General features: G+C 43.9%; 10 protein-coding genes across 10 annotated transcripts; 7 read left to right on the top strand and 3 right to left on the bottom strand.

Annotated features, from left to right (window-relative positions):
• Positions 1-658: 658 nt before the first annotated feature.
• HOT1 (LALA0S05e06656g1_1) lies at positions 659-2,485 on the bottom strand (the record flags this gene model as incomplete). The annotated part of the gene is made up of 1 exon (XM_022772379.1): positions 659-2,485. The coding sequence occupies one exon, from the start codon at positions 2,483-2,485 to the stop codon at positions 659-661; it is 1,827 nt and encodes a 608-aa protein (XP_022628709.1).
• Positions 2,486-3,700: 1,215 nt separating this feature from the next.
• Positions 3,701-5,698, top strand: FMP40 (LALA0S05e06634g1_1; the record flags this gene model as incomplete). The annotated part of the gene is made up of 1 exon (XM_022772378.1): positions 3,701-5,698. The coding sequence occupies one exon, from the start codon at positions 3,701-3,703 to the stop codon at positions 5,696-5,698; it is 1,998 nt and encodes a 665-aa protein (XP_022628708.1).
• A 372-nt stretch (positions 5,699-6,070) lies between these two features.
• LALA0_S05e06612g (LALA0S05e06612g1_1) lies at positions 6,071-8,995 on the top strand (the record flags this gene model as incomplete). Its single annotated transcript, XM_022772377.1, has 1 exon — positions 6,071-8,995. One exon carries the CDS (start codon positions 6,071-6,073, stop codon positions 8,993-8,995), a length of 2,925 nt encoding a protein of 974 aa, XP_022628707.1.
• Positions 8,996-9,564: 569 nt separating this feature from the next.
• LALA0_S05e06590g (LALA0S05e06590g1_1) lies at positions 9,565-12,012 on the top strand (the record flags this gene model as incomplete). The annotated part of the gene is made up of 1 exon (XM_022772375.1): positions 9,565-12,012. The coding sequence occupies one exon, from the start codon at positions 9,565-9,567 to the stop codon at positions 12,010-12,012; it is 2,448 nt and encodes an 815-aa protein (XP_022628706.1).
• Positions 12,013-12,569: 557 nt separating this feature from the next.
• Positions 12,570-13,781, bottom strand: LALA0_S05e06568g (LALA0S05e06568g1_1; the record flags this gene model as incomplete). The annotated part of the gene is made up of 1 exon (XM_022772374.1): positions 12,570-13,781. The coding sequence occupies one exon, from the start codon at positions 13,779-13,781 to the stop codon at positions 12,570-12,572; it is 1,212 nt and encodes a 403-aa protein (XP_022628705.1).
• Positions 13,782-14,097: 316 nt separating this feature from the next.
• Positions 14,098-16,900, top strand: SEC27 (LALA0S05e06546g1_1; the record flags this gene model as incomplete). The annotated part of the gene is made up of 2 exons (XM_022772373.1): positions 14,098-14,115; positions 14,324-16,900. The coding sequence occupies 2 exons, from the start codon at positions 14,098-14,100 to the stop codon at positions 16,898-16,900; spliced, it is 2,595 nt and encodes an 864-aa protein (XP_022628704.1).
• A 117-nt stretch (positions 16,901-17,017) lies between these two features.
• On the bottom strand, positions 17,018-17,935 carry MRM2 (LALA0S05e06524g1_1; the record flags this gene model as incomplete). The annotated part of the gene is made up of 1 exon (XM_022772372.1): positions 17,018-17,935. One exon carries the CDS (start codon positions 17,933-17,935, stop codon positions 17,018-17,020), a length of 918 nt encoding a protein of 305 aa, XP_022628703.1.
• Positions 17,936-18,833: 898 nt separating this feature from the next.
• On the top strand, positions 18,834-19,487 carry LALA0_S05e06502g (LALA0S05e06502g1_1; the record flags this gene model as incomplete). The annotated part of the gene is made up of 1 exon (XM_022772371.1): positions 18,834-19,487. The coding sequence occupies one exon, from the start codon at positions 18,834-18,836 to the stop codon at positions 19,485-19,487; it is 654 nt and encodes a 217-aa protein (XP_022628702.1).
• Positions 19,488-19,801: 314 nt separating this feature from the next.
• Positions 19,802-21,247, top strand: PCL8 (LALA0S05e06480g1_1; the record flags this gene model as incomplete). The annotated part of the gene is made up of 1 exon (XM_022772370.1): positions 19,802-21,247. The coding sequence occupies one exon, from the start codon at positions 19,802-19,804 to the stop codon at positions 21,245-21,247; it is 1,446 nt and encodes a 481-aa protein (XP_022628701.1).
• A 659-nt stretch (positions 21,248-21,906) lies between these two features.
• On the top strand, positions 21,907-22,593 carry SAR1 (LALA0S05e06458g1_1; the record flags this gene model as incomplete). The annotated part of the gene is made up of 2 exons (XM_022772369.1): positions 21,907-21,928; positions 22,049-22,593. 2 exons carry the CDS (start codon positions 21,907-21,909, stop codon positions 22,591-22,593), a joined length of 567 nt encoding a protein of 188 aa, XP_022628700.1.
• Between the last annotated feature and the right edge of the window lie 37 nt (positions 22,594-22,630).

Below are 22,630 nucleotides of genomic sequence, written 5' to 3'. Positions count from 1 at the left end.
TGCGTAGAACGACGCATAGCGTTGGCAAGACAGCCATGACTTGGCAGACAGCCAGGAATGTAATTCTTGCCCGTGACGTAGTGAAGAAAATCTCGTCATGCGAGGTTTGGCACGAGGACGGTTAGTAACTTCTAAATACTGAACAGTAGAGAACAAAAAGTAGGTGAACGACAAGGTCGATATTATTGAATTGACCGCAGCGAATGTACGCTCCAGAATGTTCAGCTTTCGCGGACTGCTGGGGAAGCCACAGAATTATTGTTGTTGACAGTAGCAACGTGCTGGATCTCATCACAAAATTAGACAACAACCAATGGTGGCAACTTTAATGTATGTAATAACTGGTATGTGCATCGGGGAGGTGAAAGATAATGCTGTTCATGAATGAGTAAAATGCTGCATTTTTTAGAATACGTTCTTACTCGTGGCCTCTTTTTAACTACTACGGGCTAAAGACGTTTGTGATTGGGGCATTGGCAGTTTCAAAGATCAAAATAGACCTCTGATGTGTCTACCCTAGACCATCCAATGCTTTGACTTGTCGTCTATTTTTTAGGTCTATATTGTCTCAAATTTATTTTTTAGATACATCATCATGAATATTAGTAGTAGTAGTAGTAATAATTTAGGCTATGGTCAAGTTCAACAGAGAAAGCCTTCAAATACCACTCAAGCTTTGTTGTAGCCATCCAATGGTTCGTTTCTTCACCTCTCCATGCTCGTTTTTGTAGATTCTTCGGTTTTCCAGAAGATCAATCATCTCATCAGCGCTGTGGCCCCGCTTCAAACCGTTCAAGATGAACTTGTAGAGCCTTTTCCTTCTTGCAAACGTCTTGACGTTCTTCTTCAGTCTCCATTTATTCCCGTAAGCGTCTTCTAGAAACTTCACAGATGGACATCCGTTTATACCTTCGATATACTCCTGCCATATGGCTCTGACGTTTGCAGGCGCCTTCAGTAACGTATAGTTCATGTCGCGCTCGTGACTCTTGAAGTTCGCCCTCCGTGAATTTCTTGCCAGCGGTTGATGTGCAGCCGTTTCGTGCTGTAATCGGCTGCTATTGGACCGCGACATATTTTGAGCGGACAGCTCAAAAAAATCAGCGTAAGCTGACTCGTAGTTCATTTCCTGAGGCCTGCCCAGGGCACTGCGTGAATTCGTGGTCATCCGTGTGTCCAGCTGGGCTCCAAAACTGTCGCTATTATGATCCTCGTCTTCTTCTTGATACCCGTCTTCTTCATCTGACGAATCCGTGCCCAACGCGCTATCTGAACCCACCTGTATATCAATGGGCCGACTTCGGTTTCTTACATTGGCATCAGTAGCAGCTATCATTGAAGGATAAAAGCTGTTGTTTGTATGCGAGCCAGACTTTCGGGACATGTTTTCCAGAGTAATATTGGGTAGACTTGTCGATCCCAAACCATTCGAAGAAGCACCAAAATCGGGATGTCCCGGTATGGATGTCAGCGTGTTGTTGTTTGCCACTGTATTAGCTCTCCTACGTTTGATGCCGTTTGGATTCAAGGTAAATGACTGTTGGGTGAGATATGTCGGCAGTGCCAAGGTGGAAGAAGCGGGGGTATTGGTGGTTTGAGTACCTGAAAGCACCTGTCTTTCAGTAGCCTGGGAGCGTTGTCGTGTCATAGTGTTATTATTGGTATTCCTCTCAGTTCCATGTAAAGAGGTCTGTGCCGGGGGAGAAGCTATGTGCTGTTTTGATGAAGGACCCTCCGGCTCACTCAAGGAAGAGCGCTGCCGCTTGTATTTTTGTGTGTGTTTTGAATTGACTCTCTTCAGATAGTTGGAGCTCACATTCGTGATGGAATTCAGCAGATCCGTGACAAAGCCATCTTTTTCGTTGTCGTCTGGGTTATCCAGAACCGGCATGCTGTGATTGATCTGGCGAATCTCGGATAAAATAGTGTTTGAAAATTGTTCGCTCTGTTGCCGCAGCCGCTGAATTGTCGTTTCCTGGTCTGTGATCTTGCAGCAAAGCTTGGTGACCATTTCCTCCATCGCTATCATGCGTGCACTGACTTCGTCCATCCGTTGACAGATTTGCACGCTGCTTGTCGTTGAATTGGTAGATCCGGAGGCCAATTCGGGACCACTTGATACATGCGGGAGAACTGCAAAATGTGTAGGAGACTGTGAACTGACCTTGTTACCACTGTGTACTGGTACAGAGCTATGCCGAGTTTCCGCCGTACCAGATGAGCGTTCGTTATTTAACGGTGTTGCGTTACTGGCCACAGTTGGATGGCTACTAATACCCGAGCTCACAGGCGGAGACGTTTCACTCGCACCTAATATATCTACCAAGCTTGGTCTGCCCCTGGACGAGTAATTTCCCGTCCCTTTATTATTCGCATTGTTCAAAGCCGTTGGGTGACGAGCGGACGTCGTAGGTATCGCCAATCCATCTAAACCCACGTGTATCGCCTGGACAGGCTTTCCCATCACTGGTGTTGAGTTTGGCATGGCCATCAAGCGGTATTCGCTCACTTAGACGAGTTTTCAATTGCATAGTTCAGTTCTTTGATGGTTAGCGTTAATTTGGCACATTTTGAATTCCAATAATTCCGTATGTAGTGATTAGTCTTCCTCGCCCGGTTGAAGATCGTTGTGGCTCGGAGGATACGCTGGAGTATGCGTGCCGAGCATCTATACTAGGTTATGTACCACTTTTGAGGCGGAACAGTAATAAGCGTCCCGTCTTACACTGTCAGAATCTCAATATGTCTGACTATCGTCATTTTCATGTCAAGTGATCATAAGTCACGTGCCTTGATGACAGCGTCAGAATTATTGTAGTGACATTTTGAAATGCCCCATTGCTGACTTCTCAGCACTGTGGCTTAATTTACAGTCTAATCATCTCAATATAGGTGATTCCTTTTTGCTGGCATCGATAGCAAAGTGATTCTCGGAAATGTATAAAAGGGCACACTTTGGATAAGCTACCAGATCGGCTTCTGTAAATTTGAAAGAGCACGGATAAATAACCCCGAAGCCAAATCAGTTTATAATCTCTAGTGATGGTATCTGACGTTCATCGTGCTACGACTCCCCAGAGGCAGACTCTCAATACGAGTACAAACAAATTTAGGGAACGCTCGCGTTGTCTTAATCTTTCTGTAAAAATTCAAAACCCACCTGTAAAAGTCCCGTAAAAGTTTCACCACGGCTTTCACACAAACTATCAAGCACTGTTGTGCTAGTCTTAAGCTCAAGGCACAGCTCGGCAACATTGTTTCCACAGCGGGCTGATGTCACTCTTGACGTATGTGACACTTTAGCCTGCAGAGGAAAACAAGATGCCTCTACAGGATAAGCACGGCTTATTTGCCGTATATTCAACGATGTACACACTTGGTGTGTAAAAGTCTTGTCTCCTTTAAACTGCTGTAGCACTGTGTCTAAATACGATTTGTCTTCGTTCCCGCGTCACGTTCGAAAATAGTGATAACGCATAAATGCAATTTCTGTAATACCTATAAACTCTATCATAAAGACACTGTCTTTAACTTAAGGAAAACCAAAACCCCTGCCATTTCGTAACGAACTTTTATTGTACAGTACTTCATAAGCTACTATCGCATTTTTGCTATTGCATGAGGTACCTATTCTGCTAAACTCTATGGCATTGTTGGCCTTCTTCAAAACATAAAACACAAGTCTTTTTAATTAGCAGGTATGAGCGAGGCCAGAACGGTTTTGGTCGCTCTCAAAGAATCCGGAGCAGCGGTATTTGCCCAATCACTCAAGCCTGATAGCTTGATACCCAGTGTTGCAAGGGCTATCGAGGTGAACGAGTCTGAAGATGAAAATGAGCGCAAAAAACGCTTTCACACACCACGACTGGTCTCAAAAGGCGCACATTTTGCATACACAGTACCTGAACGTCGTCCTCATTACAAGCCCATTCTTACATCACAAAAAGCACTTGACGAGCTTAATTTAAAAATGGACAAGGAGCTCATGGATTTGGTGAACGGCGCCAAAGCATTCATTGATGATCAAAAAGGTATCTTTCCCTATAGTATGGCGTACGCAGGTTTCCAATTCGGACAATTTGCGGGTCAACTCGGTGATGGTCGCGTAGTGAATATCTTTGACCTTCCTGACAAAAACGGGGTCACACAAACATTGCAACTAAAAGGAGCGGGATTGACACCTTTTTCTCGTTTTGCCGACGGTAAAGCAGTTATCAGATCTAGTATTCGAGAATTTATTGTATCAGAAGCTCTTCATCACATCGGAATTCCCTCAACTAGAGCACTTCAGCTCACAAGTCTGCCTGAAACTCAAGCTGTGCGGTCTATTAATGAGCCCTGTGCTATCTATTGTAGGTTTGCTCCATCTTGGATTCGCCTTGGAAACTTTGATTTGTGTCGCTATCGGCAAGACCATCAAAGTCTGGTTGAGTTATCAGACTTTTGTATCCGTGAAGTTTTCAAAAATGGGCAAGACTTCCCTAAAAGTGTTAGTCCAGAGGCCTTCAAACATGACTTTTTCCCAGACAAAGACGAGGAAGACTCATCCACGAACAAATCAGCGCTCCCAAATATCGAAGATGCTACCAAATATGAGTTATTCTTCCGGCATGTTGTAAATCTAAACGCCGAATCAGTAGCTTACTGGCAATCTTACGGGTTTCTGAACGGGGTTTTGAACACCGACAACACCTCGATTCTGGGTCTGGCAATGGACTTTGGGCCCTTCAGTTTTTTGGACAAATTTCAACCCCAATACACACCTAATCATGATGATGTTGAACGGCGCTACTCTTTCGCAAATCAACCAACAGCAGTGTGGTGGAATTTGACCAAATTTGCGCAGGCATTGACCACTTTGATTGGTGCCGGACCAAAACATATTGACAATATCGTTGACAAAGGAATCGATGCTCTCACTGATGAAGTTCAGGAGGACATAGTCGGCAGAGCCAATTCGGTGATATTGTCAGCAGGTAATGAGTACAAGTTCAGATTTACCGTCAATTACGCGCGGATCATGTCTGAAAGATTGGGAATTGACTTGGGGATACCTCGTCACATTACAGATGAGAATTTGTCCAAGGTCGCTGATAAAGCTAGTGAATTTAATAAGATCATCCTGGAACCCCTTCTACAATTGTTGTACGTTTCGCAGGTTGATTACAATAATTTTTTTGTCAAATTGCAGGGTTATCAGGGTTCTTTAAAGATCAAAGATGGTGAGGGGTTCGAAACTATCGATCCAGAGCTTCTGGGCATTTTTTTCAATGAAAGACAGGTCTCTAAATTGAGGAAGCACGCAGCTGGCGCTCCGGATGCCGACTCTGGTGAAACGAGAATACTGGTTGAGTCAATCGAGACGTTACAAACTTGGATCCATGATTTCACAGCTTTGGCGTCGCCTGATTCAAATTCCAGATACCTTGTCGCTAAAAAAGTTAATCCACTTTTCACCCCAAGAGCATTTATTTTCGAGCAAGTGATTGAAAGTCTTGCGGTCAAGCAGAAGGACAAGTTAGACGATCCGGTTTCTTCCATCGACGTTTCTTATCTTCAGAAACTCTACAACATGAGCGTGAATCCTTACGACTCTGAAAAATGGGATGACACACTAAGGCCAGAAGTCGTTTCTAGCTGGACAACGCACGGTGACGACGACGCAAAATTCATGAAGCAGTTGTCATGTTCAAGCTGATTTTAAATTTGGGTTGAAAACATTTTTATCTACGTGCTGACATCGAAGGTAACATTTGTCCAAATATGTATATGTCTAAATATTCCTTTAAGCAACTTTGACTGAAAGATCGATTTCCCATGCTATCAATGTTGTGAATAGACTCTTCAACTGTTCAAGCTTCGCCACTACGACGTGGTGATATTATCTCTCCTCGGTTGTCTTTAACTTTCCAACTCTCTTTAAATGTCATTGATGAGGACAAAATCTTTAAATTAAGACTGCAAACCTACCTTAAACCCTTTAACCAATCTTTATTTAGATTAAAGTTACCTCAAATCTCAACCTTATTCTGGTAACAAGACGGGATAAAAGACCAACAGGCTCGAGATAATGCCCTTTAGCACCTCTTTCCCGTGTTTACGGCCAAGTGCAGACATTGACGTTGTCCCATTGCCAGGCGTATCGTACCAATTCAACATTTCCAGGCCAGATGGTGACGCTGTTCTGCAGGCATTGAACAAGCCAGTAGCGATCAATGAAGTAGCTGACAGCAGAAAGAAAAACCGTGCCAACGAAATTGATATTTCGGCTTCATTCTCCACGTTTGAAACAGAGCTTTCAGCAGCAGGCGGCAGGAAAAATACCTATACGTGCCTAGTTCCCACTAGCAGCCCCGAATATTCGTACGGATGCGTTGCAGTATTGCAAAGCTTTACAGTTGGAGAGGAGGACGTTTCATTCACTTTCAAAGGTTTAATAAGAGCGAGTATTTTGAATCCAGAACTCAACCTTCACGATCAGCTATGGATAAGCACCATTGTGATTCAGAACGAAGCCGAGCTTTTACAGGCTTTGCACAAAGAAGATCTGACGAAGCATTTGAAAGATGTGCTTCAGAGTTTCAAAAATCTGACTAAAGCCTTTAAGGTGTTCACGTCATTTTACAAAGAAGCTATACGCGACAGAGATGGGGGTTCGGGTCATTTACTACTGCTGTCGCCACTGACCAATATGATTTTCCTTCGACTAAGTAGGGGGTCGTTCATCAAATCGTGGGACTCTTTAAATCGGTCATTAGAGCTTGTGCGGCCCAAAAGCACAGAGCAAAAGGACCTGGGACTACTTTTGCAGATACTTGACATGTCCGTTGCTATTTTGCCTCTAGCCCACCCTGAAAAGCTACAATTTTTGTCTCTGGAGAAACCCCAAGAAAGATTACCGGCCTTTGTCAATGCAGAGCTAAAATTAACAGCTCTTTTTGACGAAATCTACGAATCTGTCAAGTCATGTCAAGGCCAATGGCGAGAATTGACAGCCTCAGAGAAGGCTAACTTCGTGGCCTTGCACCTCAACGCGTTGCGAAATTTTTTGGATACTACACGTAAATCTCGTGCTAGGCTGCGCGGATCCGAGATCAGCAGTCCCCCACCAAGAGCGACCACACAGTCAGTAACCGATTCACAAGGTGTTGAAGGAGATGATGCTTCGGCAATGGAAAAGTTTTTGGAGAGCTTGGAAGAGAAAGACATTCACCAAGATGGACGCAAAATGCTACTCAAAGACCTCCGGAGGTTGAAGCAGATGCAGCCACAAAACTCAGAATATCAGGTCCTCAAGAATTATTTTGATGTGATTATGGACATACCCTTCAAAACTCGTAATTCCAAAAATCTTCCCGTGGATCTTCAACAATCTAAGGAGAAGTTAGACGCGGAACATTTTGGATTGCACGATGTGAAAAAGCGACTTATCGAATATCTCTCCGTCATGAAACTGAACGAAATCGTCACAGACGCGTCATTACAAGCGAGACCACCAATTTTGTTGTTGTCAGGACCACCTGGTGTTGGTAAGACATCTATAGCAAAATCAATTGCGGATGTACTGGGTCGGAAGTTCCACAGGATCTCCTTGGGTGGTATTTACAACGAAGCGGAGATCAGAGGTCATCGAAGGACCTACGTTGGTGCAATGTGTGGGTTAATAATAAACGCATTGCGCAAAAGTGGCTCAATGAAACCGCTGATTTTGCTGGACGAAATCGATAAGGTTCTGAGCCTAACCGGAGCTGGAAAAGGTGGTCGTGGCGCAAGCATCAATGGAGATCCAGGAGCTGCCTTGTTGGAAGTATTGGATCCGGAACAAAATTCGACATTCACTGATCACTACGTCGGATTCCCCGTGGACTTGTCCAATGTGCTATTTTTCTGTACGGCCAACGATTCAACTGAGATTTCAGCCCCTTTACTAAATCGAATGGAAGTGATAGAGATACCAGGATACACTCTTGAGGAGAAAATCGAAATAGGGGCTACTTTCTTACTACCAAAGCAAGTAAGACTTAATGGCCTGCACGGTGTTGGAGCAACTGTGGAACTTACGAACGACGCATGGAATGAGCTTGTTGCCGAGTACACGAGAGAGCCTGGTGTTCGAGGCTTGGAACGTAACTTGGCATCATTAGTGCGAGGCAAAGTAGTTGAATATGTGAATAAAGCGAGGGTTGATCAACATAAAGTAGTGGAATCTACCGATCTTGTCAAATACCTAGGCTTCCCACCACATCCAGTTTCCAAAGACTTGGTCAAAGACGTGAGGCTTGCCGAAAAGAGCGGTGTGGTGAACGGTCTGGCTTACAATTCGATTGGTTCTGGCGGGGTGCTCGTTTTCGAAATTGTTCGAACGGGAACTTTGGATGAGGGTCATAGCGGACCCAAGGTGCACACAACTGGCAATTTGGGTGCTTTATTGAACGAGTCGATCGAAGTTGCGATCGCTCTAGTGAAGTCGCTCAGGGAAAGGAACGTCGTGCAAGGACTTATCGAGGATCCTTTTGAAGAGTTTAAGCGTTCAGAATTGCACTTACATGTGCCCATGGGAGCAGTATCTAAAGATGGGCCTAGTGCTGGCCTTGCCATAACACTGGCTCTTCTTTCGATTGCGTTTGACATGCCTGCTCCGAAGGATCTGTGTATGACGGGAGAGATCACATCAAGAGGAAAAGTGCTTCCAATCGGCGGTGTTAAAGAAAAGCTTCTGGGGGCCCGGCTTTTTGGCATGAACAAGGTGATGGTTCCGCTTTCTAATCGATCGGACGTGATAGAATCCGTAATGGAATCTGAATCTTTTCAGGAGTGTTCGAAGTCTCCAGAGTTTCCCGAACTCTCTGCAGTCCGAAAGAAATGGCATTTAGAGCTGCACTACGTTAATGACTTGTCAGATGCTATGAAGGTTTGCTGGCCGCACAAATTCCAGATCAGAGGTACCAAGGTATACATGTTATCCACGATGGGATCCACGAGACCGCTACTGTAATCAGAGTCTAGGTGTTCATAAAGGTGCTGAATGCCCTCACTGTCGCTGTCATTCGACTGCTGATCCTAAACAATCACAATTTACTGACGCTAACTTTCGTCACATGATACAACACTGTAAACTTTTTCGTGGATCTTCGACGTGCATGATGATGTCTAATAATGGAAAAATATTGAAAAAGAGAAAGGTGTGTGGTATAAATCAATCATCGGAAATACAATGACCGGTAGAACCAACTCTCAAAAGACTCGACTAGCTTACCAGAGGTTCCAGAAAGACGATACGAGGCGAGTTTAATCTGCTACCTAAGTCTTATAGCTATCCGCTTACCTTTCGCTAAAAATAAACCGCTGTCGAAAACACCGACCAAGGGAAGTGAAATTTCACATTGAAACGTTAGGTCTGTTGTGGAACGACAGCTTCGCAACTAAATATATCTCGTTTTTGGGGAATAGAAAAGAGTTTCAAAAGGGTTACTATTGGTTGTATCTTTGGCTTAAAAAGACGATTTAAAAAACGACCCCCAATTTGTTTTGAGCCTATAGCTGTGTCTATTTTTCAATCCAGAAATGCATCTACTCGCTACCTTACTGTTTGTTTTGAACTTCGTTCATCAGGTATGTGCCAAACGGAAGCTGGTGGCTTCGTCGCTGGTAAGCTGTATGGAAAACTCCGAACTGGTAGCCAATTCTTTTTCGGTGACTTTTGATGCTGATAGCAGAGCTCTCCATTACTCCCTAGACATGACTACAGAGATCGACGGCTACATCACCGCAGATGTTGAGGTATGGGCATACGGTTTCAAAATCATTTCCAAATCGTTGGATCTGTGCTCGCTGAACTGGAAGCAGTTCTGCCCCCTACATCCAGGTAACGTCCAAGTCGAGTCGATCGAGTACATCTCGAAGAGTCTGGTGAAACAGATCCCTGGTATTGCCTATCAGGTTCCGGATATTGACGCCTTTGTGCGTGTGAAGATTTATCCACGTGGAAGCACAACGACGACCTTGGCATGCATCCAAGCCTTTTTCTCTAACGGTAAAACCGTATCACAGACAGGTGTTAAGTGGGCAACTGCTGTGATTGCAGGAATAGGGTTGTTATGCTCCGCTATTCTGTCAACTTTCGGAAACTCTAATGCTGCCTCCCATATCTCAGCCAATACAATGTCTCTTTTCCTGTATTTCCAGTCCGTCGTCGTGGTGTCCATGCAGCACGTTCACAGAGTACCACCAATTGCTGCCGCTTGGTCGGAAAACCTGATTTGGTCGATGGGTCTCATTCACGTTGATTTTATGCAAAAGATTTTCAGGTGGTTTGTGCAATCGACAGGTGGCACTCCATCGTTGTATTTGACATCTAAAACCATTTCCGTGCTTGTACAGAGAGGTTACGACTTACTAGACAACGTTCCTTTACTGAAACGGGCTGCAGATGTACTATATGGTAATTCGACCGTGCTGATTGAAAGAGGTATCAAAAGACTTGCCCATCGAGCCGATATTGAGAACACGTCAATTGTTTGCACTGGTTTCACCTTCTTTTTCCTCTGCGGTTATTTCCTGGCTGGCTCCATCATAGCTTCCAAGTATGCGATCGACCTCTGCATCAAAGCTGGGTGGTTGAACAATAGCAGATTTACGGACTTTAGAAGCAATTGGCGAGTTGTTTTGAAGGGCACTTTGTTACGCTATACTTACATCGGGTTTACGCAGCTGACGTTGCTGAGTTTTTGGGAGTTTACCCAGAACGACTCTCCTGCTGTCATTGTAATTGCAGTGCTTTTGCTGATCCAAGCCTTGGGCCTGATGTTATGGGCTGCATTTAGAACGATTTCTTTTGCCAGACTTTCAGTTCAGCAGAAAAGGAATCCCGCGGCGCTACTTTACGGTGACCAACGTATTCTGGACAAGTATGGTTTTTTCTATACGATGTTCAGCGCCAAACATTATTGGTGGAACTGTGTCATATTGGCATACATTCTTTTGAAGTCTATTTTTATTGCTTTCTGTCAAGCTTCGGGAAAGACTCAGGCGTTAGCAATTTTCATCTTTGACTTGGCTTACATGGTCGTTCTCATTATTTTCCAGCCGTACTTCGATCGTCCTACTAATATTGTCAACATTCTGATCACGACTGTAACCACGGTCAATTCATTTTTGTTTCTGTTCTTCTCTGACTTATTTGGCCAGCCTTATAACGTTTCGTCAATTATGGGATGGGTATTCTTTATCATGAATGCTGCTTTTTCCTTGATCCTATTAGTGCTAATCCTCATCTTTGTCATTCTGGTAGTATGCTCTAAAAACCCAGATTTGAGATTCAAGCCTGCCAAGGACGACAGAACCTCATTCCAAAGGTCTTCTGGTAGTCACGGGAAAATCAATAAGTCTGTTGCCGCTGAATTGTTGGCATTGGGGAACACTGCCAAGAATCATGACGACAACTGGGAGGAGGGGCTCTACGCTCAACAGAAGTTACAGAAAGACCGCAGTTTGTCAGGTTTGGACTACTCTGACGAAAAACTAGCAAGCACTCAATCAACATCGGAGGACAATGAAGGCGTCCAGCCTTCACTAGCCGAAAGACTGAAACGCAAGCTGTCTTTCAAGAGAACGAAGTCGACTTCTTCGAGAAATCGGCTCGAAAAAGATAATGAAGTGGTTGACCCGGAAAATGCCATAACATCTCTTTCTCGTGAGCCTTCAGCCTCATCTAATGCGGCCGTTGCGGTCAAGAGAGACTACCCTGGTATCCACAGCAGGCAGGAATCAGACTCAAACAACGGCCTAATGCAATCCTATAATGTCGTCGAGAATAAACGATTAGCAACTCAGGAAGAAGACGACCATCCCCTGGTGGGGGCCAATGTACATCAGGCGACGGGTGTGGACAGAAGTAACGAACTGGCAAGAGATGAAAGCATGGACTCTGTGAATGCTGCCACTCAGCCGAACGCTACGTCTTCTACGGATCTTTTTACACACAACAACGGTTCTTACTATGGAAGGTTATAAATATAAAAATTAACAAGGTTATCCAACGTCTTTAAATGATTTATGGTCATCTTTCCACTCCAGATTTACTTTCTGACAACAAGCTAATGCCTCCGTTCTTGTGCATTGTATTGGTTTTCTTGAACTATGAAGGAAAGTCGCAAAACTTTCGCTATTCAAGTGAAGGGTGGTTGGATTTAGTTCCTGACCTATTTAGAGGAAGGTGCAGGTCCTGGGCAGAATACTAAGGTAACTGAAGTCCACCCTGCCAAACTTTCGAACCTTCCATAACAAAAAGCGACTACACGCAAGCTAGGAACATGGCTTTCGCGCTTCCACATCTTAATTACTGACCACTCACCTGTAAGGGCTCTTGGATAGCGTCGAGTTCTCCACCCCAAAGCCAAATAGCACCAATTCTGCCTCAAATAGGTATGTTATGTCAAACCGGCCTCAGAGAAATCATGTGGTGCGCCGACGAATGGCAAGTAACACCAATCCTTCTGCTTTCAACAACTTCCTGAAAAGACAGCGAGCTCCAAGCGTCCACGAAATTAGTGAGATAAACGAGTCAAGTTTCAAGAGCCCGTATAGTTACGCAAGCCAGCCCGTACCAGAAACTTTTCGAATCGCCTAATTGTATCTTCTACCCGCGAAATTCCCTTGTTCGCGTTTAGAATATCGTCATAACTTTCTTCCGGCTCGATATCTGTAAACCACTGTTCATTCGTATCTTTGGAGAGCGGAAGCCAGCTCAAGTGGTTTGCAAGACTGAATGTCTGTCCGTTGAGAGCAGAAGTATTGGAAGCAACTCGATTTTGAATGCTGAAATTTCCGCTAAAGGGTGCAGCCAATGGTGTATGCAAAAACGGCACTGTCTTTTTCATGTGGGTTCTTGATATCCTTCTCAAAAAGGGCAATTTCGATTTAGGATTCACTTCTGTCCAATGTTTAAGATAGCTGTCAGAAATCAGTGGTTCCAACGGTATGGTATTATCTGTTTTGCAAACGACGGCATTCTCCAAATTTTGAGATTCGAGACTGTCACTCATACCGCCCAGGATGGTTCTCTTGGCGTCATTATCAAGATCACAGTAAAAAATTCCACCGACCCATTTGTTTGGCAGGTGTATCGACATGTTACGATGGAAGTATTTCTCTCTGCGCGCTAATTTGAAACAGTGAAAGTTATCCAAATCTTCGGTTGCACGCTGTTTGTGGCTTGATAGAATTTCCGCTTCCGAAGTACGCCTAGGCGCGAACTTCCGCCAAAATCTGTTACTTTTTGCTACGGAAGGTGCACTTGCCGGCGTGTATACGCAGATAGGAGAGTTCCACTCCGATCCTGGGAAGTTGTTCTGTTCTGTCTGCCATTGGACTTTACCCAGGCTGCAGTACGTCATTTTTATCTTGGGCTGTACTTTGTCGAAAAGGCCCTTGAAGCTGAAAACTTGATGGAATTTGAACCCAGTGTAAATCTTTTTGCTGTGGCCCAAGGCTCCTACATCCAGCCCCGCTAGCGTGCCGACTAATTGTCGGTAACTGCCCTGTCCGTCGATGTGACCGACGGAGCAGATTTTATCCTGAGTTCGAAAAGCATCATTTAAGGTACCGATGGGTCCACCCAAAGGTTTTGCGGCCACCAAAGAGGGCAACAGGGTCGCGAAAATAATGGACAATGCACAGAAGTACAATAAAGGTCGGAGGAAACCCACGGCAGACTCAAAAGGCTGCTCGATACGCTTGATTTTACCATTATCCGACCGCCAATTTAGGACACTGTTAATCATATTGTCACAACAGAGAGATACTTTCTCGACAAATGAGATCAGACTGTAAAACTATACTCACAAAGGCTGCAACTCATTAAGGCTGGTGTCAACCGACCGGGTTGGATCGATAAACGGAAGTGTGAAAAGTGTCTGTCGTTTTCATGAACACTGACATCTAGATGATCACTAAAGTGAATTAATGACATCTGACGTATAACACGATGCATAATTTTGAAAGCTAGTTTAAATATGATCATTTAAAAGGACACACACACGTACGAAACATCTGCGCACCAATCGGGTCTAATACCAGCGTCAATTTGTTCCTCTTAACATGAAGCTGGACATTAAAGTATGTTTTCAACGATTCTTTCGTTCAAGAATCGTCAATTGCGGATTAGAGCTCGAGAATTGATGCGAATTTGATGTCCTTGTTGTTTAGCAATCTGAGCACTTTCTCGTGCTGGAAAACAAGTATCAGACTTGTTTACGCCTATCAATTCTCGAAAATGATGCATAGAGATGTGCCAAGAGTTTTTACTAACGTTTGCATTTTATAGAAAGCGTTCGCGAACCGTTCCGACCGTGTCAAGGGCATTGATTTCCATCCAACGGAACCATGGGTTTTGACGACACTTTATTCCGGTAGAGTTGAGATTTGGAACTTTGAAACTCAGACCGAAGTTAAATCGATTGCAGTTACCGACACTCCTGTTAGAGCTGGTCGGTTTATTGCGAGGAAGAACTGGATCGTGGTGGGCTCTGATGATTTCAAGATTAGAGTGTTCAATTACAACACAGGTGAAAAAGTAGCCGATTTTGAGGCGCATCCTGATTACATTCGCTCGATAGCAGTACATCCAACGAGACCTTATGTCCTGTCTGGTTCTGACGACACCACGATCAGATTCTGGAACTGGGAGAAAAATTGGTCATTAGAACAAACTTTCGAAGGTCACCAACACTTCGTGATGAGTGTGGCTTTCAATCCCAAAGATCCTAGCACATTTGCATCGGCAAGTCAGGATCTCACCATAAAGGTGTGGTCTCTAGGACAAGCAACTGCAAATTTCACCCTCAATGCTCACGAAACCCGAGGTGTCAACTATGTTGACTATTATCCATTGCAAGACAAACCTTACTTGATTACAAGTTCGGATGATCGCACAGCAAAAATTTGGGATTACCAGACCAAATCATGCGTCGCAACGTTGGAGGGACACATGGCGAACGTTTCTTTCGCAGTTTTTCATCCTTCACTTCCAATCATCGTCACTGGTTCTGAGGACAGTACTTTGAAAGTGTGGAATGCAAACACGTACAAGTTAGAAAAGACTTTGAATCTGGGATTGGAAAGAAGTTGGTGCATTGCCACGCATCCGACCGGAAAACGCAACCTCATTGCTTCTGGTTTTGATAGCGGATTTACTATTTTGTCACTAGGTAACGACGATCCAAAACTTTCCTTAGATCCGGTGGGGAAGCTCGTATGGTGTGGTGGCAAAAACGCCTCAGCAACTGACGTCTTTACTGCTGCTATCAGAGGTGTAGAAGTGGCGGCAAATGGGGAACCCTTACCATTACAGACTAAGGAGCTAGGCACGATCGATGTTTTCCCTCAGTCTCTACAGCACTCTCCAAACGGTAGATTTGTGACAGTTGTCGGCGATGGTGAATATATTGTCTACACAGCGTTGGCGTGGAGAAACAAGGCTTTTGGAAAATGTCACGACTTTGTGTGGGGTCCAGATTCCAACACCTACGCATTGATAGATGAAACGGGACGTGTCAAATTCTACAAGAATTTCAAAGAAACTACCTCTTGGTCGGTTCCCTTGGACTTTGGTATCGAAAAGTTGTTCCCCGGGGCTTTTCTTGGAGTAAAAGCAGATGGCTTTGTCTACTTCTTCGATTGGGAATCAGGTTCTCTTGTCAGACGAATCGATGTTGACGCGCGGGACATCGTTTGGTCGGACAATGGTGAACTTGTGATGGTCATCAACAACACAGACGAGAATAACACGGAAGAAAGTTCTGCGTATGTTTTAGACTTCAACAGAGAGGTCTACGAAAACTTCCTTTCTAGTGAGGAAGAGATTCCCGAGGATGGCGTGGAAGGGGCGTTTGAAGTTTTATATGAAGTGAGTGACACAATCAGCACTGGAAAATGGGTTGGTGATGTTTTCATTTACACCACGTCCACAAACAGACTCAATTACTTTGTAGGTGGCAAATCCTACAATCTTGCGCATTTCGACAAGGAGATGTACATGCTAGGTTACCTTCCAAGAGACAACAAGGTTTACTTGGCTGATCACGATATCCATGTCTATAGCTATGAGATATCCATCGAAGTCCTGGAATTTCAGACTTTGGTTTTGAGAGGTGACTTAGAGGAAGCTAAGGCCAACGTGCTCCCTAACATTCAGGGCAAAGAAAACCTGCTCAAGATAGCTAGGTTTTTGGAAGGTCAAGAGTATCACGAAGAAGCTTTGGAGGTAAGTCCTGACAGCGATCAGAAGTTTGATTTGGCATTAAAACTGGGAAAGCTTTCACTAGCTCAAAATATAGTGAAAGAAAATGAAAATGAATTCAAATGGAGACAATTAGGTGACAAAGCCCTGGAGTGCTTTGAATTTAAGTTAGCCTTAGAGTCTTACGACAAGGCATCTGATCTAGAGTCTCTTTTCCTAATTCATTCGTCTTTCAACAATAAGGACGCATTGGTAGAGCTAGGCAAGAAAGCGCAGAAGGTTGGCAAGTATAGCTTGGCGTTTAATTCCTTCTGGGTTGCTGGGGATGTGGATGGAGCAAGGGAGCTGCTGGCAATCAATGGAAGATATTCCGAAGCTGCCATTTTATCCAAAACTTATAGCGGCGATGCCGACGGCACTAATGAGTTGGTTGCTAAATGGAAAGATGCCCTTTCTGCTGCTGGAAAATCCACGATAGCTTCTAGGATCCTGGAGATGAACGGCGACAAGGTTTCAAAGAATGAAGCACTCGTTGACATTGACACGAAAGAGATAACTCCCGAAGCTTCAGTAGAAGATTCATCGTCCATCAAAGAAGTTGAGCTGCCTAAGGATGTGGAAACTGCCGAGGAAGGTGGTGAAGAGCTACAGGACGAATCATAAGGTCCAAGAAAAAGAAGTATAAAGGAAACAAAACCGCGTATGTGCGGGTTCCAAATTAAGTCTGGCTTGACTGGAAGTCTGTATATCATTAAAAGTCCGCATACGCATCAGAAAGGATTAGTTGAGAAATACGTCGAGCTTATTTACGTTTTTTTTTTTCCCTAAACCAATGAAGTAAAGTTCTTTTGACTCGTTCCGTGAGGCAGAAGGCTTGAATCTTTGCACATCCCTAAAAACCTGCTTCAGTCTGTTTTCTAGTAATTGATCCTCTTTCCCAGTGTATAATTTGCAGACGAATGAACCACCCGGCTTGAGCAAATCAATGGCTGCGACCAGCGCAGCGTCACATAAATCCATCGACATAGAGTGATCTTTTATGGCAATTCCAGTAGTATTGGCCATCCTGTCGTAAGCTGAATTAGTAAAATTGTTCCAGAATCCTTCTGTTTGAGGCCAGGGTTCATACATGTCACTTATAATCACGTCAATGGGCGTGTCTTCTATGACAGATCCATCGGAGTTTATCGCGTTTTGTTGCTTGAGAAACATCAGTTCCTCCTCAAGCATATGCTGGAAATAGCCATGGTCTTTATGCAGTTGATCTTCCTGATACAGTTGAAAATGTTTAGAGAAAAAGAGCCTTATGAGCTCATGTGTCTTTCTGGCTAATACATTTGCCTGTATCGAACTCACTCCCCGAGGTGGTGAACATGGTAAAATGTCTACCCCGAGTATAACACCTGTAGAACCTGTTCTTTCCAATGCTACTTGAGACCATGCTCCAGGTGCGTATCCTAGGTCCAGCACCCTTTGACTAGCGTTTTTTTTGAACAGTTGAACTTTGTCATCGATTTGCTGGAGCTTAAAAGCTGCTCTTGATCTCAATCCAAGTACTTTAGCTTCCCTTGTGAAGGAATCCGATCGTTGTCTGCCCAACCATCGAGCCTTTGAAGAAGAATTCCAACGCACATAGCGTATACTTTGAGACCTCCAAAATTTCGATAATGGCTGTGAGAGTAAGAGCAGGCTGTTCATGCTATGCGTCGAGAGGTGAAAGGCAAATCAGGTCAAATCAGGTCTACTTCGTTGACTTCTCCATTATGATGACAGCGGTGCGATGAGCTAGCTTAACGTCAATTAATTTTCAAATAATGTGTGCACGAATTTACTATGACATGAAAGAAACTGAAAAGTAGTTAAGACAAAAGAAGGTGTCGAATGTACTTATTAAAATGGAGTTGAGAATAAACATGAGAATGGAATGGGTAGCAGACCCTTTCCTCGTTTGACAACGTATTGAAGACAGACAGACAAAGCGGTCACGTGACCAACGTGCGATCTTCAAAAGCGTCTCAGTTTTCACTTAAAAAATACTACAACTCCATGTTAGCATTGTGTAGCTTAAAATATCATCTTCTGTCTAACGAGTTATCATTGTTCTGGTACATATAGGGTTTCAGTTCTAACGTCTTATCATTTTTCTACCTGATGTCGCATGTCACAAGCGTATATAGTGACACGATTTACTAATAATCACTAATTCCATAATAACGTCACAATTTGCATTCGGGAACTGTTAATCTTATACCAAGATTTGCCATGTCGTATATTTCCGTTTGTGAGTTCCTCACTTTTGCTTATTCTGGTGCCGGGAAAAGAACACCCAGACACCACATACCATTATTCATATTCAAATATATTTGAAAAAATCACAAACCCATACATCTTCAACAGCAGTCAAATCAAAGCTACCCACGCAAAAAAATTTCAAAGCATGAGCTGGAAATCTTTCAATACCTCATCCTATAAGACAAATCTCGACGTCAACCTGAGCGCGAGTGTAATTCCAACCTTCTTAAAAAACCATTAGTCGCAAGCCTATCCCAGGACCACCAATTACTATTGGAAGACTAATAATAGACAAACCACAAGAATGTCTAAGATCAGCTCTACCCAGATTAGAGACAACGTCAAGGAAGTCTTGAAGTTCTCTAACGAGACCAAGAAGAGAAACTTCTTGGAAACCGTTGAGTTGCAAGTCGGTCTAAAGAACTACGACCCTCAAAGAGACAAGCGTTTCTCTGGTACTTTGAAGCTTCCTCAATGTCCAAGACCAAACTTGTCGATCTGTATCTTCGGTGATGCCTTCGACGTTGACAGAGCCAAGTCTGTTGGTGTTGACGCCATGTCGGTCGACGACTTGAAGAAGTTGAACAAGAACAAGAAGCTTATCAAGAAGCTTGCCAAGAAATACAGTGCCTTCGTTGCCTCTGAAGTCTTGATCAAGCAGGTTCCTAGACTATTGGGTCCTCAGTTGTCCAAGGCCGGTAAGTTCCCAACCCCAGTGTCCCACAACGAAGACTTGTACGCCAAGGTCACCGACGTCAAGTCCACCATCAGATTCCAATTGAAGAAGGTGTTGTGTTTGGCCGTCGCTGTTGGTAACATCGAGATGGACGAAGACACTTTGGTCAACCAGATCTTGATGTCCGTCAACTTCTTGGTCTCCTTGTTGAAGAAGAACTGGCAAAACGTTGGTTCTTTGGTCATCAAGTCCACCATGGGTCCTCCATTCAGACTCTACTAAGCCTAGAGCTCACTGATGATGATCCTGTAGCGTCTGTATAATGCACGTACATAAATACTAAGCTTTGATCAGACACTATTTCGAGATCCGTATAGAGCGATATCTTTGATTATTAGATTATTTGGCATATCTCTTCAAGGTGACAAAATAGAGGGTTCTTAAGAAGTGACATATATTCCGAAGGTCATCGCGGCTTTCTTGTGGCCATCAAAAGCTCTTCATAGCTCTCTTTTCGTGATTGCGAAGCTTTCAAGCGTAATCAACTACCGGTGTGTCATTTTGGACTCTTTCTCAGCTTGAATTTAGCTTCCAAGATGACCGAAACACCTACCAACATCGCTGAGAAGTCGCTAGGAAAAACCGACCCCACGGAAGAACGAAATTTTATGTCTGTGGGTCCTGATGGTAGCGATAGTATTGACCTTGAATACGACCTGGAGGACGAAACTTTCGAGCTACCACTGAAGGCTAGATTCAGGTCTGAGCAATCTGGCAATTTTCCAGATCTCGCGCCAGTGGGAAGTCTCGATAAGAAAGTAAGGTTTCAAAGCCAAACGGTGTCACCATGGGATCCATTGACGGGTGAGTCGATTGGCGTTTTGAATACACACGATTTTGAATCTCCAACAATGTCCAGAACTCTAAGTGGTGCAAGTGGTCGAAAACCGCACATTGAAGACGTCTTACAGCACGCACAAATGTTGAACGGTTATTTGGACCAAACTTTCGGTAAAATCCAATCTTTTCAATCGGAATTTTACGACCAAGACCACGAAAGCTCCTTGCCTATGAGTAACAATTTTGCCAGTAACGTTGCAACCGCGCCTACTACCCCGTCCGGTTCAGTTTCGAATTTTCAGCTCAGCGAAAGTGAAACTAGCGAAGCTAGCGACGTCCCAGATGAATCACATTCCGATTTCGATGGTGTTTCAGCAGCTGTTCTGCAAAGCAATAACGAGAAGGAGGACCACAAAATCAAACAGATCTTGTCTAAGCATCAAACTGCAACATATCCTCGATCCGAGAACCCGTCCAATGTGAGTCTGGTAAGAAGTGAGTCAAACACTCGCATGGGAAGTGTACGACAAGATTCACCTGGCACCCCTCTTGGGTCCCCTGCTAATGGAGCTCAAACTATCCAAAATTCACCTGTAATACGAGATCAAAATTTCTTGCGGCCCAAGGAATTGGTACCGCGACCTTCAGAATCAGATGCAGAGCCAGACGTGGAGGCCCCAGACATGAGTTCCGATGTAGCGCTGGCGCTATACACCGAGACCATCGAACGTTTACTAGAGCTCAGTAAAGACATTGATATTATTCCAGAACAGATCTTACCGCCTTTTGCCACATTCCACATGAAATCGGCGCCTACACTTGGCTACGAAGATTATTTGCAGCGATTCCACGGGAAGTTTTCATTTTCTTCCATTGTATACCTAACGGCGGCGTATCTTCTACAGACTTTAGTGCTACGGAAAGATACCGATGACGGTAAACTCGCATTTAAATTCAAAGTCGAATCTAGGCAAGTACACAGACTGATCATCGCAACCCTAAGACTCGCAACAAAGTTGCTGGAGGACTGCGTCCATTCACACCTATATTTCAGTCGCATATGTGGCATTTCCAAAAAGCTACTTACCAGGCTAGAAGTGGCATTGCTGGAGTGCTTGAATTTCCAGGCTCTCAAGATTACGAACAAAACTTTACTCAAGACCGTACAGATCCACCAAGAGCTGTGTGCTATCCGAGAATAGCATCATGACTCCTTAAAAAGAAGCATGGCCATATTACAAGAGAATCTAAGAAGGACAGATTTTCAATTCCAACCATCAGGATCCCAGGACAACAATTAAAATATCATTATTTAACCAATACTTCTAGTCATTCGTGCGCAGATTATTTGGCTCAATACACCCCACTTCTTGTACTTGTTCCCATGAGGCTGGATTTACAAGCTCAAAACCCTGTGGTTCCTCTCCAGCGTGATTACTATGATTTTTACCTTTTATTGTCATCACTTTATTTTCGCTGCCAAAATCCTAAATTTTAGGGCAAATTTAGCGTTTGAACCAGGAAATAGGTCACTTCAAATTAAGCTACAATTTGAACTGTTACGTGGATCCAAGATCGCTCCCCCAGCGTTCTACATTTGTGATGTCAGTGAATTGTCTATTCCTAGCAAGTAGAATAGAATAGAACCGGTACTGGACTACCAAATCTAAATTGAGCAGAATCGCTGTATACGAAAACCAAAAATATATATCATTCAGGTATAACTAACAGAGAACCTGGCAACTCGACGGATCATGATAATTTGAATTTTAAATCAAGGTAAAGCAGCTATCAGTTCAGTTTAATCGACTTTACGGTATTCAGTCAGATCTTTACTTTAAAATCTTAGCATTCAAAAAAAATGTGGGATTTGTTTGGATGGTGTACGTATATGAGTGACAAAACTTTTTTGTAGTAGAAGGCTTATGTTCCTTCGGCTACAAAGCAAATGACGAGTGTGTGGCACATTTACTAACGTCAATGTTTAAATTTCGTCCAAACAGTCAGAGATATTTTGTCGTCTCTCGGTCTATGGAATAAACATGGTAAACTGTTGTTTTTAGGTTTAGACAATGCGGGCAAAACCACATTGCTTCACATGTTGAAAAATGACAGACTAGCCACTTTGCAACCTACTTGGCATCCAACCTCTGAGGAATTGGCCATTGGAAACATCAAATTCACCACTTTCGATCTTGGTGGCCATATTCAAGCCCGTCGTTTGTGGAAGGACTACTTCCCAGAAGTCAACGGCATCGTGTTCTTAGTGGACGCTGCAGACCCAGAAAGACTTAACGAAGCGCGCGTGGAGTTGGACGCTTTGTTCAACATTGCAGAGCTAAAGGACGTTCCTTTCGTCGTTTTGGGTAACAAGATCGATTCGCCAAACGCCGTTTCAGAGACCGAGTTAAGATCTGCTCTAGGTCTCTTGAACACCACTGGTGGTGCCAGGATCGAAGGCCAAAGACCTGTGGAAGTATTTATGTGCTCTGTGGTCATGAAGAACGGATATCTAGAAGCCTTTCAATGGCTCTCGCAGTACATTTAGAAACCGCCTGTTTGAGTTTGTAGGATATATACATGTA

This window comes from Lachancea lanzarotensis, scaffold LALA0S05 (genome assembly GCF_000938715.1).
Source record: "Lachancea lanzarotensis genome assembly LALA0, scaffold LALA0S05, whole genome shotgun sequence".
NCBI classification, from domain to species: domain Eukaryota; kingdom Fungi; phylum Ascomycota; class Saccharomycetes; order Saccharomycetales; family Saccharomycetaceae; genus Lachancea; species Lachancea lanzarotensis.
Note: the sequence above shows the minus strand (reverse complement) of the source record. Positions and strands in the feature narration are given on the sequence as shown.